Source organism: Chrysemys picta, chromosome 9 (assembly GCF_011386835.1).
Source record: "Chrysemys picta bellii isolate R12L10 chromosome 9, ASM1138683v2, whole genome shotgun sequence".
In the NCBI taxonomy this organism is placed as follows: domain Eukaryota; kingdom Metazoa; phylum Chordata; order Testudines; family Emydidae; genus Chrysemys; species Chrysemys picta.
In genome coordinates, this window is record NC_088799.1 from 102998501 (window position 1) to 103015369 (window position 16869).

Genomic DNA, 16869 nt, shown 5'->3' on the forward strand with positions numbered 1-16869 from the left:
AGAATTTTCCTACCTTATGCGTAGGTACGAAGGGCTGGATCACGCAGTGCAATGCAGTGACTATATTCAGACTCATGGAAGAAATACTGGATGCACGTTGCAAAACCTGAGGCAGGCAGAATATATTGATTTCAACGTCTGTGTTAATGGTTCTTCAGCGTCCACACCGCTGAGACCCTCCTACTTCACATTCCATCTCCAGAACCTAGGTAATGACAACGGCCCCATCTCTTTTTGCAGGCTTTCGGGGGAAAGATGCGGGTTCTTAAATGGTCTAGTAGATCCTGGGATGGTTCAGTAGCTGTCTTGGAGCCAGGTTTCAGGGGTTTGTAAGTACGATGGTAATTAACTATCGGAACTGCTTACCAAAGGATGTGGTACAGTCTCCATCACTGGCCGTCTTTAACTCAAGCCTGGCTGTCTCGGTAAAAGATCTTCTCCAGTTCAACCTCAAATGATTGAGGTAGGTGTAGGATTCACAGGGGGAGGGTTCCCTGCCCTGGGCTTTACAGGAGGCCAGAGGGTTGCCAGATGTCCAGTTTTCAACCGAACACCCAGTCGAAAAGGGACCCTCCCCAGCCTGGTGAAAATGAGCAAGTGAGTGAGGGCGGGGGAGAGAGAGTGACAGAGGGAGGAGAGGGGATGGAGTGGGTGAGACCCCGGGTCAGGGCCGGCTCCAGGGTTTTGGCCGCCCCAAGCAGCCAAAAAAAAAAAGAAGCCTCGATCGCGATCTGCGGCGGCAATTCGGCGGGAGGTCCTTTGCTCCGAGCAGGAGTGAGGGACCGTCCGCCGAATTGCTGCCGAACAGCTGGACGTGCCGCCCCTCTCCGAAGTGGCCGCCCCAAGCACCTGCTTGGTAAGCTAGTGCCTGGAGCCGGCCCTGCCTTGGGTAAGGGGCGGGGGCAAGGGTGTTCGGTTTTGTTCGGTCAGAAAGTTGGCAACCCTAGAAAACGTTCACATCTATGAACAGAAAGCAATGAAGCTTTGCTGCTCTACACCAGCTGAGAATCTGGCCCTTATGGGCTGGTGGGATAGTTTTACAGTCTTGGCTCGGCAGCACTAATGACTGGGTAATTTAGGTGTTGAACTGAAGTCTTCAAACTTTGCAGTAACTATTGTGTGCATTCAAGGCGCTTACAGGGTGGGGAAAATGCTGGGCACATTTTAAAAAAATCAACTACAGGCTCACTTACAAGAAGCCAGTTGGTTCTAGTCCAATCTAAGGGCCAAATTCAATGTCTCAGTGAACAGTGGCAACTGAGGATGTCTAAACTGTTTTAACAGTCGCATTGAGGACACTGGAAGTAGGTGTAAGTCACCTGAACTTATCCTCTCCCCCAGACCTCTGGATTTGGCCCTACATGTGCTAACCGGTCTACAAAGGTGTTTCCTAGTGCCACCCTAATGCCCATGTTAAGGGAGAATTTTGTAAATAACCGTGGAAAGAAGCAGACTATTGCAGATGCTGGGAGAAAGTGGGGAGGTGGGTTCCTGCTCACAGGAGAGGGGTTTTCCCCTCTTTCACCTAGCGACTGTGTCACTGGCTGGCCCTTCAGATGATCGTCACTCTGAGAATGATGGGGCAGCGCTACCGGAAGTCAGTACTGGTGGGAGCAAAGACTCCGTTCTGTATTGTGCGGCTAGTGCCTGACGTGGCATATTACTGGCTGTGGGTGATTGAATAAGAATTGCCATTGGAACAGAAACAGCTTCTCTGTGTCTTAATACAACTTGTGATAATTCAGAAAAGTGCAGGGACCTTTCAGCTTTTTATTAAAACCAAGAGATACACAACTGGATGCAGTATGACAGTTACTGTTAGACTTTTTGGCTAAAACAGTAAGTGAGTTTAGAGGGAGCTGCACCCCGGGGAACCAAAAAGAGGAGTGTGGCTTGTACAGCTAATAGAACAGAGAACAAATGGGGGTGGAAAAAGTCTGAAAACAATCTGAAAAAATCTAAACCCTTTTTCCCAACACTTTCAAAAAGAAACATTTTGATTTTTCAATTTGAAATGACTTTTTGTTTTGAAATTTTCTTACGTTTCTTACAAAATTAAAAATGTTTAAAAAGGCTTGAGAATGAAAAGAAACATTTTGACCCAAAACAAATTTTACTCTTTGGTTTGCTGAAAATATTTGTTTCAAGTTGACCTGAATTTAGTTTATTTAACAGACAGCGAACTGAAAAATCCGTTCCTCTCTCTGCGTTCTACTCACTAGCTCTGTAGCCCTGTTTGCCCGGCCGTAATATGGGGAGAATGAGCTCTCTCTCCCCCCCGAGGGTGTCATGAGGATGAAATCATTAAAGCGTGTGAGATAATCAGGATTTGAGTGGTGGGAGAGACACATCAGGATATAGGTTGTGTAATAGAGTAGGGGGCTGTAACGGGTTTTGTATACCATTTTACACATCACCTATGAATTTAGCTCCTTTTAGCTATCATTATATTTGAAGGCAATTTAGAATGTTTCTACCTAGGAAGTTTGCATGTGACTGGGATTGACTGATCTCTTTAGTATTAACACTTCTGATTGTTATGCTGCTGGCTTGGGACCAGCCGTAATGACTCCAGAGTAAGGCTGGCCAACATTTTTCATTTGAAAGTCTTTTTCTGATGAAAAACAGCCTTTTTAAAAAAAAATTAACGGTGAATGCTCTTTCTTTCTATTCAACTTTTCCATCTTGTGACCAGCTCTACTCACCAGGGCTCTCTTCCAGCTCTAATTTCTGCGATTGCAAGCAATTGCGTTATTTTTAGAAGGCACAAATAAGCTTGCTGCTGGTCTGCAATATGTAACCTCATGAGACAAAGCTGGTTTGACAAAAAGGATATCTGAAGTCCTGGAACATTTACCATTGAAGCCAAAGCTCTAGGTATTATGGACTGTATTATGCCATAGGTTTTTAAGCCGAATACTCTCACAAATGCACAGCCATTGATTTTAATGTGGAATTCTGCTTAAAAATCTCTCAGGCACAGTATGGGTCCATGATAGACCCTTACTTAAGAAGGGAACAATCATTAACAATTTCTATAGTAGAAGAACACGGGACCCCACTGTCGCTTCCCCCCAGGAGGCAGGCAATGCCGTGACTCCTCCCGCTCAGACCCCAAATGTACACAAGAGAAGGCAAAGCCTCTGGCAGAGGGTGGATGTTCCCTTGGTGTGTGGACATCTTTGCGCCCAGGTTCACAACAGCAAGCTAACGCAAACCCGGGTGCAGTTAGTGACAAGATGGAGATTTGCCACAAGCTTTTGCACAGTGACAGATGATGTGCTGATGTCGGCAATATCCTGGACGAACCTTACTGAATTAAATGACTGTATCATTGTGGGCCAGGCATTGTGCAGAATTCCCTGCCAGGGGTTAAGAACAGTGGAGGGTGATTAGTCAAATTCACTTGGGTTGCAATATCGTCCAAGCAGTACCATCACCTGGAGAGGCTCCCATGGGCTGGGTCAGACTGGATTCTCCAGTGACCAACAGACAAAGAAAGGACTTAGGTTAAATAACCTTGTGCGGGAGGGATAGCTCAGTGGTTTGAGCATTGGCCTGTTAAACCCAGGGTTGTGAGTTCAATCCTTGCGGGGGCCACTTAGGGATCTGGGGCAAAATCAATACTTGGTCCTGCTAGTGAAGGCAGGGGGCTGGACTCAATGACCTTTCAAGGTCCCTTCCAGTGCTAAGAGATAGGATATCTCCATTAATTAATTAAAAAAAAACCCTCACTCCGGGCCTTTGTTCTGATCCAGCAAATGGACAGGTTCCAATCTTTGCTGGGAAGAGTTGGAATGACTCATTCTTGTTCTGAGCCAAAGGGGTTACGACCTGGCAACTGCAGGAAAACCTCATGGGGAGGGGGTTGAAGGACTGCTTAGAGCCCTTGCTGGTGTTGGGTGTCATCTGGTAAGCTCATTATCATGCCCATAGGTTCTTTTATTGTTTTTCCTGTAATGCTTTAACCTTAGGAATAGGTGCTTGCTTAGAAAGAGCTGTGTGGTGATTTCACCATGGCAATGACACTGTTTCTGGTCTCTGAGGAGGAAAGTAACGCAGTCCTGATGTTGCTGGGGAATTCACAGTGTAGGCAGGGCGCTCGGCTGTCTGAAAATACTCTGGTCAGGAGGGAGAGAGACGCATGTCTCCACCCAAGAGAGGTGTCGGCTGGAGAGCCAGAAGCCTAAATATGGGTGCCCCGGCTGGACCATGGAGGGAAATACAAGTCCAGTTGCCCTGAACTGTGATGCTGATCAATGCCATTTACCTACAATAACCTCTCAAAAGACTTGCCATGCATTAAAGAGCTTTAAGTACCAAACCCCATGTTTCAGGGGAAGAATCTAATTCACATTGACATTCGGAATTAAGTATAATGGCCCACATCTGTCTTCAACGCAGCCCACATCATGCAGCTGGTTGTCAGGACGACAGTGGACACTGGGTACGGTCTCAGGAGAAGCCGCTGAAGTTCAACCAGTACTGAAAGGAACAATGATTCCCCAGTGGAAGGTCTGATCATGTCTCTCTCCTTTTCAGTCAAACCTTCTCCGCCTGAGAAGCTGTCGGTTTCCATTTCTGCCTATGAGGATGTTCACGTGGAATGGAGCCCTCCTGCTGGGGGTGCGCCCCCGCACTGCCTGGACTACGAGGTGCAGCTGACAGAACACGATGGCGACGCTGATGCTCCCTGGACGGTATGCGCCGCACACGGTTGTTGATAACCAGCTTTCTTACACAGGGTTCTAGTTTAAGATGAGCAAGAAGGTTGTTCATCCCGAAGCCTGTTCCATCTCCTCGCCGTCAGGATGGGATGGGTGGGCCGGAAGCTGAAGCCGGCAAGGAACAGCCCTGCACTGAATGGTGGGAAGGCTCATTAGCTGCCACCAGTTTGTAAAAGCCGGTGAGGAGTGAGGTTTTTATGGGTGCATTGGGGCAAAGTTTGACCCGCTGAAGACAGAGACTGGCCTAGAGCCTGCTCCAGACGTGCAGTGGTGTAACAGAGGGCAGGATCTGACCTCGACAGATGGAATATAAGGTGACCTAGAAAAAGATCCAATCTTGTGCCTTCTGGATTGGATTGTAAGATCTGCGAGGGGCAGAGAGACGTGGCTGGCAGGTTCGCCATCGTGCCTGTGCATGGATGTAAAAGCACGTCAGTCCCTCCCCCAGCTGAGCTTAGTGCCCCAGGACTCTGGCTTCACCTCGGCTGACTAGCCCCGACACCAGTACTCGAGTGGGTGGGAGGCAGGGGGAGCAGGCTGTCGTGCCTGGCTCCCCCGGCTTCCACGGGTGAAGGGGGCAGAGCTGCCTGCACTACGCTCTTCGCAGTGCTTGAATGGGTGGTGGGGATGCTATTGCAAGCAACCTCCCTGCTTGGTGCCTGAACGGGCAGCAGAGGGCTGAGATTGTTATGCCAGACCCTACTTCTTATTGCCAGCTCTTGGAGAGAAGAGAACAAAGGCTTTAAAAAGGGAACAGACGTGTGTTTTGGGGAGGAGCATATAATCACTGCTGGGGCGACTGTACCATCAGATGTTCATTTCTTTCTGGGTGAAGCCTGGTTTTATAGCTACGGCCCCTAATTAGGATTTAGGAGATCTGGGTTCGAATCTAGTGTTTACCCAGACTCCACGTGTTACCGCAAGCAAGTCGCTTCATCTCTCTGGGGCTCAGTTTTCCATTTGTAAAATGGGGATAACAGTACTTCCTTTCTCCCAGCTCCTCTGGCCAGTCTGTATAGACTGGAGTCTCTTCAGGGCACGGTCCTGTAATACTGTGTTTACTGGCAAATTATAATCCGCCAGTCAGGTAACTTTACAAAGGGCTCCACAAATTAGCAAGAATAAACTGTGGACGTAGCTCACATGCAAGTACAACTGGTTTAGACTGTTGGTTAGTTTGTTCATTTTACTCAGGCTAGGTCTGTAGAAAGCCATCACTAAATGCATGTAAAATAAACAAAGCCGGCCTCCTGGGGGGGTTAACCAGCCTCCGCTGGAGCAGTCGCTATATTGACAGAAGACGCTCTCCCCTTGGCACTATCTAGCCCGGGGGTTATGTCAGTGTAACTGTGTAGCTCAGGGGTGTGGAGAGACACAGATCTACTGATGTCAGTTTCTAGTGTAGAGACCTGGTCTAAATCCTGTAGCACGTAATCAATCAACCTTCTTTATTCTGCATGTTCGCTTCTTTCTCAGGCTGTCTCAACCCAAGTGGAAACCGCCTTTACCTTCTCCCAGGCCAATCGCAGCCGCGTCTCATGTGTCCGTGTACGAGGGAAAACAAACATGTTCTGCGCCGACAAGGGCTTTTGGAGTGAATGGACGCGGGAGTGTTTCTACGGTAGGAGACAGTAAAAGAAACTAGTGCGGTTTGGGTCCCCTTTATCGGTCTGTCTTGGGACTGAGAACTGGGGATCTGGCCCAGAGATAGTTTTGCATCTTCAAAGCACATTGCAGACCTGGGCTATTTAACCTTCACCAAACACCCCCCATCCCTCCATTTTACAGACAGGAAACTGCTTCTTGGTGGCCACGCAGTGCTCTGCTGGCCGCAGAACTGAAGCAGTTTTGCTGGGCAGGGGCTAATTTTGCAGAGGTGACTGCGGGGAGTTCGGCACCCCAGTACGCCATGCAGCCCGGTTCCATGAGAACGCTTTCCAAGTCTCTGTGGGGCAGGATTTGGGGACTAGGGCCAGAGGAGGTGCTGTGCTGTCCGTGGGTCCGTTGGCCATTGTTTGTTCTGAATACAGGACCATGCAGCCTCAGGAAGCAGTGGACTGTGGAGAACCACATCCTGGGGGGCTCACCAGGGAGACCCTACTTGACCTTGGCGTGGAAGGCGAGGGTTTAGCTGCCAGAGGGGATTTCTGGTTGCTGAAATGGGGCTGGGGATTTGGGGAGAAGAGGGCTCTAGGAGGATGAGCCCTTCTCTGAGAAGCAAAGGGGCAGCACGTGGATCCAGCCCCCCTTGCTACGAAGCAGATGTGTATAGGCAACCCAATAGCAAATCACTTCCCAGACTGGGTCGCAGCCATGGCATTTCTGGATCTGGTCACCCCAGGACAGCACCAGTCATGAGATTAGCGAGTAAACCCACTTATAAATGTGTGACACACCTCTTCTGGGAAGCAGCATGTGGGGATCTTGGTTTAATTAGCGGTGAGAGCAGCAGTCTGAATGAATGCAGGGATAGTGGAACGCTCCATCAGCAAGTACAGCAGGGTGGTGAGTCTTTGGCCAGACTCGCCTGGAGGGAATATCTGGCTCTAAGCTCATGTAGCGGGGGGCTCAGGGTTACACCCCATTCCCTGGAATGTGTGTCTCATCCCATGTACTCAGACTGCTGCTGTCTGCACACTGGCTGCTAGCAGGCTGTGGTGAAAGGTCAATATGCTAGTGTTTTCCCAGCCCATATGGTGTGACCCTCGGGGGCGGGGGTCGTAACGGGGATTACCCGAGTTGCACCCACAGGGAGAGGGGAAGAAGTCAGCAAAATCGTATTGTTGCTAGGAACCTGCCCAGCCTTCTGCTCCGGCCTCAGACCCAGCCCCGGCTCTCAGCTCTGGGCGCTGAGGGAGCTGAGCTGCGAGACTTAACAGTCGCTGGGAGCGGGAGAAGGAGACCAGCATCCCTCACCGAAACCACCCCCATTGGGTCTTCCCATGAACTAAATCCCAGCAGCCTTTGCAACCACGAAGGATTGTGAGATGAGGAGGAAGGCATGGTGGTTTTTTGGGGGGGGTGAGGAGGTTACACATTAATACATTCAAGCCACACTGGGTTATCCTAGGATGCAGGTGACCAGTCGTATAGTTTCTGTGACCTGGCTACATGAGTGTCATGGTTACAGTGGGCCTTTCTGGACTGAATTTAAAATCAGTTTCATGAGGTTAGTTGTTTTGAGTTCTAATTATAAAAACCTGCTAAGTGCCCTGTACAGCACATGATTGGAGAGGGTTATTCTTATGGCTTCCTGTGTATTCTTGGGCGGGTCACGTAACCCCTCTAGGCCTCACGTTCTCATCTGTGAAATGGGGATGCCAGTAATTTCTGTCTCCCCTCTGTCCGCTGGGGCTATTCAGATTGGCAATGTTTTGCGGGAGGCACTTCCTTTCCTTGGCAATTGGAAAAGCTAAAACAAGAATTGTGAAAATGTTAATTCCCTTCATAAAAACACATTATCACTCTAGTGCCACTACACCGCTGCAAATAGCACCCCAGACTCTCACCAGCATGCGTGAGATCAGAACTGGGACCACTGCCTCAAGGTTTGTGAAAGATGGTTCCCTCTTGAAGCGAGTGGGTGATAAAATCTCAGTTCAGCAAAGAGCAGCAATGGTGGACAAAATACAGTCCACAGCTGGCATAATGTGGCTAAACCTAAAATATTTGCAAGGATTAATGGACGTGTGCAGCATGTTAAATCTAATAATAAGCTAGCCCATATGATGGGAAAATGGGATTTTGTACTTGGCTCCAGTCTTTTTACAGTGTAATGTAATTACTACCAAATGGAGAAATTCCTTTAATGCTTTGTGGCTTGTCTTCACAGTGTCCAGAAAAGATGAAAAGCAGCTGTTCATCCTCATTGCAGTAGTCTTAAGTTTTTTGACTGTCATCATAATATTTATATTAGCTGCACAGCGCAAGAAAAGGTAAGTGCTAAGGCAACTTGTACGCGACATGCTTCTGTCTAGCCGTTTCAGACGGTGCAGTTAGAAATGAAATGAAGTAAAGTACAACTGATATAATGTCATATTCTATCGCCATTGACAGTGACCTGAGAGCAGAACTTGAGCCTTAGACTGGCATTAAACAATATTTGTTTCATATGCTAGCAATGAATATTAAGTTTAATACAATATTAACAGTTACTGTTAACCAACACCGCTATTGTGCATAAACGTATAGCTCTCCTTATCACACAAATGTCGAAATAAGAGTGACAGTTTTTGTGTCGGCTTCATGCTATACAACATATTAGAAAGGCCCAGGGAGTGAGCGGGTACATCTTCCTCCTAACTGTCTAGGTCAAATTCAGGTGATGTAAGTTACACTTCTGATCAGATTTTTCTGTTACCCCAGTGTAATTCTCAACTGTTTCCATTCGTTCCAATGGAGTTACTCCCAACTTACACCAGTGTAACTAATGCCAGCATCTGTACCCAAAGCCATGGGGGCAGATCTTCAACCCCAGGGTAAATTTGTCCAAGCTGTAGTGGAACTATGTCAGTTCACGTGGAGATGCTGCCCCACTCTTTTTATGCCAATATCGCTTAACATGCATTGTTGAGTAGACATTTTCCCATATGAATGATTGCACAGAGGGAAGCAGGTCTGGTAAATTAATTACCCACATCCTAGTTACTTAATGAAATGTTCTTTGGGTCAGAGGTATCCCTTAGGATCTATATCAGGCAAATTACCCTTGAACCCGATGTTCAGAATCACTCTTTCTCTATGACCACATAATCTCAAAGCACGTGGATAGTCTGTTGTTGTTTTTACTGATGCAGGTGTCAATGCAGAGGAAGAGTTAGCTATAGAAATATTGTCACTCTAATAAGAGTTGAATTGAAGCCTATTAAATCAATTATTTGGATGTCCTGGATTTTATACATACCTACATGTTGATATTTCTGTTTTTTATTTGCCTTTTTATATTTTTAAGAACAAATGGAGAGAAAAATATATCACCTACATCACTATATTTGGACTAATTCCTGAACAAAATGATTTCCAGAGATGCCCTGTGAGATGTCAGTGGAACTTACTGCTGCATTATGCACATGTTATTGATGTCCATAATAAAGACCCATGCCAAGTTCAGGTTCTTGGCATTCTTGGCAAATTACACGCTCCAGTGGGATGCTAACGCTGCAAATGGGCTTGTTGTGCAGCTTGTGTCCAATAGATCATCCCAAGAACAGACATGAAACCTGAACTTCTTACGAGGCTTTTCTACTTCCCCACCCACACTTACTATGCTTCTATAGTCCAACAACACGAAGGTCAGAGAAGTTTATTGACTGATGCTGGAATAATTTTTTCTGATAAAATAACGGGGCAAAAAAGGAGGCAGTGGAGACTGTGATGAATAATATTGACAGGTCTGCTGTGTGTGTTTATAAGAATGGGTGGAAACACTGTTAACATGATGGAAACTCAGTGGAAGATCGAGATTATACCCACCAGCCTAGGAAAGGTTGCTAGATGCTATCGTCCACAGTCAACTGAGCACCATACGGTATATTTCCCTGCCGGCTCCTCGCTACCTTCTTTCAGTCCACTGTTAGTTTTTAAACAGGGAAAATTATTTAACTGCATTTATTTAATCATGTCATCTTCCAAGCCACAGTTATTTGTGAAAGAGGAGACCTTGAAACGGTTTTTTGCAGGAAATGGCTGTGCTTACAAATACAGTGCATGGCAGATGGATCATTGGAGGAACAAATCCCAAGGATACGCTGTCAAGTGCTGGAAGGGGATGTCCTGCAGGACTTGGACACGGAAAACACGGCTTTACAAAGCACCCAGAGGTGCCTAGATCTGAAAGACCCTTATGCCCAGCAGAGGAAATGTCTGACCAACTTTAAACAAAGCCTGTGGAGTAAAAAGAGCCCAGTGCTGATCATGGACAAATCACATTGCACCGATGCTCCTGGAGCTTGCTTTAGGCGTATTCTCACTTTCCACAACTCTCTCAGTGAACATGTGTCCTGGGAGGAGGGTTCAGAAGAAGGAGGGAATTCTCAGTGACTAGCTGATGCTTGGAAAAGTGAATTTCAAATCACCACAAACCTGAGTCCAACAGCTGCCTTCATCTGATCAGAAAATCGTAACGTCCTATGGGCAAAGGGCTGAACCTGCACCCTCACCTGGGGCATGGAAACTGTGTGTGGGTCGTGCTCAGAGACGGACGTGCAGCTGGGGGACAAAAGATGTTTTGAGTATGATTGGGCCTTTGTAACGCCGTGATTGGGCCTTGCTTACTAACAGAGAAGGGAGCAGTCCTGGACTTGACAATATAGCACAAGCATAGAAAAGGTGAACACAGGCGCAAGGCATGGGATGGAATCAGAAATAACTAAACGCTGGCCCTGAGCTGAGACTCTCAGTACCAATCCACCATGTCCCTTCATGCAGAAGTGTTTGGCTCATGGATGTTTCTAAAATACACTGGCAAAGGGAGCAGTACATATGAATGCTGTCGGGAATGTTTGTTTAAAAGCACACTGGCTCATTCTTTCTTTACTCTGATTTTCAAACGGCACACATGCACTGGGGCATACTAAAAAAGTGCGTCCAACTGCCTGATGGATGTGTGCATCCGTGCACAGTTACTGCATGTCAGTCAGGTGTGTGTGCAGGCAAGGGTCCCGTGGGGTGCATAACCAATGACTTGCACTGCAATGCAATTAAATGTAAATGCAAAAAAAAAGAAAATGTAAATTAGGTGCAGGATTGCACGGGCAAATGGGAAATGTTTAATTTTCAATATGACATTTTGAGACAAATGACCAACTGCCACAACAAACAAACGTTGAGCCAGGCCAACTTCCCCCCCTTGTTTCAGGAGAATCCTGAAGCATCTTACCCCAGCGGATGCAGCGATGAGCTGATACCCCACCTCGTCTCAGGTAGCTGCAGCCCCCCTCAGGACTCAGTGCCTCGTTAGCGTTCACAATTAGGAAAGTGGCGAGCTCTGTAAATAAAATAGCAGGCGTGCCAGAGAGCGCCTGCCTGCTGCAGATGTGCAAAGCTGCTGCTGTCTGAGAAGCAGGTCAGCCTGGCCAGGGACTCCCCAAATTAAAGGGTATTGCACGGAGACAAATGGCTCACGCCAGCGAGAGGCTGCTGGCGAGCTGCCCGGTGCTCTGTGCAGCTGAAGGGAGGTCAATGACCAGTTGTGTGCTGGGGGACAGATTATGGTGGTTTGCGGTGTCAGCATGTAAGTTGCTGCTGCCTGTGGGCTGGGGAGATGCAGGGGCCAATTTCTTTTAGCGACCCAGCATAAGTGGCTGGTATCGGATGACCTGCCTGGGCTTTCGTGCAGGTGTGGTGTGGGCTTGTGATCCCCTCATCACTCCCCCACACACTGTCATTTCCGCTGGCAATAAGCCATTCCGAGCCACTACAGTGGCTGGTTTGGTTAACCCAAAATAGCCCACAGGCAGCTATTATCTTAGTGCTCTGTCCTGTGAGTAATACTACACGCTAAACTAGGGGCCACAGTCAGGGCCGGCTCCAGGGTTTTGGCCGCCCCAAGCAGCCAAAAAAAAAAAAATAGCCGCGATCGCGATCTGTGGCGGTAATTCGGCGGAAGGTCCTTCGCTCCCAGCCGGAGAGAGGGACCATCCGCCGAATTGCCGCCAAATCGCTGGACCTGCTGCCCCTCTCCACAGTGGCCGCCCCAAGCACCTGCTTGCCAAGCTAGTGTCTGGAACCGGCCCTGGCCACAGTCCACACAGCTGTGGTACTTGAGTGTGGCAACATATTCTCCCATAGTCACCCAGCCTCATCAGTGGCTGGCCTGCATGTTTTGGATAGTAATAAACATATTCACGCTGACTCAGCCCCAGGCCAGGCAGATTCTTCCGAGACCTAGTGAGTAAGACATACATGGGATTATTTAAGTCTTGGGGAGGAAAAATGTATTCGAAGCATTTGGTAATTTTTATAATGGGCAGAAAAAAAGGCTGGGAATTACCACGGTCACACAAATGTTGATGTGACGTCCCAACACCTGTAGAAGGTTGGAGAGGGAATAAGAAATTAACCGAAAGCACAGCTTGACTTCTGTGACAGTCACAAAAGAAATGACACTAATTAAACGTTGCTGCCACCTCGGTTACCTCACTCAGGCAAGTGTTACTGCAAAGTTTATTTTTTTTTAAATGCTTATAAAACAGGCTAAGAAACTATGGAACTGGGGGACAGGGGTGAGGTGTGTTGGCTGCTTGGCCCAGTGGTTCAAGAAACATAACAGGACTTTGAGGCTCATTTCAAGTCCACGGCATCTGTCAGGTTGCTTAATGCCAATGTTGTACCAGGGTCTGTTCATTTACCTTGGACCATATTTATTTTTGATACTTGTATTAGTGCTTATTTCCTAAATTAATAAACTTTCTTGCCACAAAACTCAGTGGCCAAACACCTCCAAACTTTATTGTTATTCCAGTAGGGGCGGAAAAGACCAGAATTTATTCCAAATGCACAAGTTGTCTTTACCCTGGTGATTAAAAGGTAGTCTTTTCAGATGTGCACTTCTACCCGAAGTCCCTCACAAACTCTAACAAACCCAAAGAGGGGGGAAAGGCCTGGTCTGGCGTAGTTCTGCAGACATGCACCAACAGTTGCTGAAGAATTGAAAGGCCTGAGTGAAAAGAAGAACTCAGGCCGTCTCTGCTGGTGTAAAGGTGCAGCGTGCCATTGGCTCTGATTTGATCGGCAGCAGGGGCGGATCTGGGCCACTCGCCCTAGCATTTGGAGGGGGTAAAGCCTCCAGCCAGGTAGGCCTTGTCCAGTGGCGTACAGGGAGAAAAACTGAGCATAGGAAAAAATCTCCGGAGAGAGGAAAAACCCCCACCCCCGTGTGCAGCTGGGACCAATGGAAAGCACCATTGCTGGGAATGGAGGAAGCGCTGAAGCATAGCAGGTAGTGCTCACTCCTGTCTTGCAAGGGGAAGGGCTCTGCCCTCCTCCGTGACGCTATTCTAGAAAAATGCTGCCGGTTCAGGGCAGGCCCGCCAGGCAGCTGGCGTGGTGTGACACTTTGTTCCTGCTCCATGACGGGGACCAAAAACTATCAACATATCTTGCTTTTATCCTGCACACTCTCACTATGAGCCCGCGGCCTGATCAGTTTTTGCCAGAGAAAGGGCAGGGAGCAAGTCTCATCAGGCTGCCTCCAAAATGCAAGGATGCCCTGCAGTGCTAACAATCAGGTCACCAGCTATGGCTGTCAGACAGCCAAGTTTGAAAAGTTTGGCTGTAACGTCCATGACTTTTTTTAAAAATAAACTGGACTTGAATTCAGTCTGGACCTTACTTGTCTTTATAACAGCAACTCTGACAAACACCGAGAGCCATTTGCCCATTGCCCTCTGGCTTACAACAGCCAGGCAGCGCCGTAAAACTCAGCAGCAATCAGGCTGCAGGTATAATCCTGGTGCACAAACATGGCTGCAGGCGCAAACTGCCAGTTTTCAGCGTCTTAGACCCTGTTTGCCTGTGAAGGCAGGAAGACGGCGCGCATCGCCAGCCGGCAGCGCGGCCAGTCCCTGAGAAAGACACTGCGCCGCTCTCGCGCTGCAAGAGCCCAGGTGCTGAATATCCTGTTTGCCATCCTCCAAGGGGGGAGCAAGGTCAGGCCCAGGCAGGAAATCGTCCAGTAACAAAAGGCAGGGCGTGGGGATGGCGGAGGAGAGCCCCGGTGGGGAGGCAGAACGCTCCCTCTGCCCTGCCTGCGGCAGGCACCACTTTCTCTCCTCCGAGCTGGGCCCTGTACCCTGCCGGGCTGGTCGACAGTTGGCCGCGAGTTTGCTGCTGTTACAGGATGGAGCGTGGGCCAGGGTGCAGGAAGTCAGCAGAGATGGTCCCAATGCTCCCGCCTGCCCTAGGGGCTGTGAGTACTGGGGGGGGGAAATCACCTCCACACCGCCCATACAAGTACTGCTAACCTCTGTGATAACAGTGCTACGGCTGCTACACTGCCTCCGTCATGCCCAAACTGCCATTCACCACCCCCGAGGCCGCTCCGCACGCCAGTGTCTAATCCTGCGGTGAAATGCCCCCGCCCCTCCCCCCCAGCCTCCTTGCAGGCAACAGAACTAATCATATTGTTGGGCGCAGGGATTGAGTTCACTGCTGCCCAGCCCTGCACTAATGGCCCTGCACAGCAGCAGCCCGGCACTGGCTGGAGACACCGGTGTGGCCCCAGACATACTACTCCCATCCCAGGTGGCCCCGGGGGTAGCTGTGCTGAATGCAGCCATCACGCGCCTCCGCCTTGTCCCCCAGCCGGGCAGCCTCAGGGAGCCTGGCACAGACCGTGTTTAGCCCACGTGAGCCAGGAGGATTAGCTTTAGGCTCCCAGCAGGCCAGGGTGGGGCTGGGTGTGGTGGCGAGGGGCCAGTGTGGGACTGTCATTAACCAGGCAGTGTGCGTCTGCACCCAGCAGCTGTGTGCCTTGCAGTACAGGGTGAAGGGCACACTCGGTCGCCTTTGTCTAAAAGGCTCACGGCGGCCCGTACAAAGACCAGGCTCATAACCTGGGTTTCTGATGCCCCTCAGCCCTTTGAGTAACACCCCAAACACGTTTCAAGTGCACTGCCCCAGTAGTACCTGGCAGGCTGAGTTCTGATCAGGGATGGCCATTACCCACCCCCAGGCAGGTAGGGAGGCGTGTGGTCTCGAACAGGGAGGAGACAGGAATATGCAGCGCTGGAGAAAACAGACCTGCTGGTCAGCTGGGCGGGTGCGTGGGTCAGAGCGGGGATGAGCCGGCGGGGCAGAGCTCTGGGCATGAACTAGGGTGGTCAGGTGTTCGACCAGAACGTCTGATTGGAAGAGACCCTGGTGCTGTTACCTCTGCCACTGGGTGGGGTGGGGAGATGCAGCTGCTGTTGGAGCCTGGAGGAGCAGCTCCCCCGCCCCAGCCTGCCGGGGACCAGGCTGCAAAGACGAGACCAGTGCCATTGGGGGAGAGGGGGAACCTATCTGCCCCCTCCCCCACTGCACCTCGATTTCCCCACTTGGCCGTTTGCGCCAGGGACCCACGTCTTCCCTGCTGTGGCTTGCTTTCCCCAGCCCCTTGATCCAGGGACCCCCCCCCCCCACTGTGCCCCGATTTCCCCACCCTAGTCCCACGCTCTGGGGGGGGGTCTGACACACCGTCCTCCCAACCCCCCCCCCCCCCCGGCTGTGCCCCAGTTGGGCCACCAGGCAGGCGCCACATCCGCTCCTCCCTGCCCGGCTCTGCAGGCGGCCGGTGAGACCTGGGTGCTGAGGGAGCGAGCGACGTGGCCGGGGCAGAGTGGGCAATTGGGGCGGGGGCGGGGCCTTGGCAAAAGAGGGGGGGAGAAGGGGAGTGGGCTTCCTGAGTGTGTTCTCTCTGGCCCCAGCCACCCATTCGCTTCCACTCTCCAGCCAGACAGTGGCTTGGCCTCATCTTCCATAGGCCTCCCCCCACCCCTGTCCCAGCCAGGCTCCTTCAGCTTCCGCCTGGTCCCCCCAGCTGGATTCCCGGGCCGCCCGCCTCGCCTCGGCAGGCACGGTGCGGGCAAAGCCAGCTGCTGCGGGCGCACGCACCCCTCCCTGGGCTGCCAGTGTGACGAGCACTTTCTAGCATGGCCCTAGGCAAGCAGCACCCCCGGAGCCGCACAGCGCTGTGTGCTTGGCCTGAATTGCTCTGCTGCCCGAGTGGCTTTGCCCAGGAAACACTGAGAAGCGGGGACAGCCACCTTCCTACGGCAGGCCAAAAATTGCGTTAACCTAATTTGAAAGAGCCAGTCCTCTACCTTAAGGCCTGCGGGGGGGGGGGGGGGTCGCCTATTACTGGCACAGTAATTCTGGAACGGGCATGGCCCCTAACCTTACACATTTGGAAAGTGTTGATATTTATACTTGGCACGCTTGCACCTAAGGACCCCGGTAATAGTAAAACCGATCAGCAATAAAATAATTGTTAGCTAGTAAACCGCCCAACGCCTTTGGGTAGTCGGTAAATACAGTGTTACTTGGCCCAGTTTTCATGTAGGGAAACTGAGTCACAGGGGGGCGCTGGTGCGGGCTAAGTCACAGCACAAGATCAGGGCAGAGCTGGTAGCCCCGACTCGCAGGGCCCTGTGACACTTGTGTT

The 16869-nt window shown here is 50.2% G+C and overlaps 1 protein-coding gene across 2 annotated transcripts in view; it reads left to right on the forward strand.

The window, feature by feature from the left end:
* IL13RA2 (interleukin 13 receptor subunit alpha 2) overlaps positions 1 to 13164 on the forward strand; it is a 31751-nt gene extending 18587 nt beyond the window's left edge. For both annotated transcript variants that reach the window (XM_065556808.1, XM_065556809.1), the window contains 5 exons: positions 25 to 209; positions 4543 to 4700; positions 6204 to 6348; positions 8560 to 8662; positions 9679 to 13164. In XM_065556808.1, the coding sequence (XP_065412880.1) occupies positions 25 to 209; positions 4543 to 4700; positions 6204 to 6348; positions 8560 to 8662; positions 9679 to 9727 (640 nt within the window). In that variant the 3' untranslated portion in view covers positions 9728 to 13164. The remainder of the gene's footprint in view (positions 1 to 24; positions 210 to 4542; positions 4701 to 6203; positions 6349 to 8559; positions 8663 to 9678) is intronic.
* Positions 13165 to 16869: the final 3705 nt, after the last annotated feature.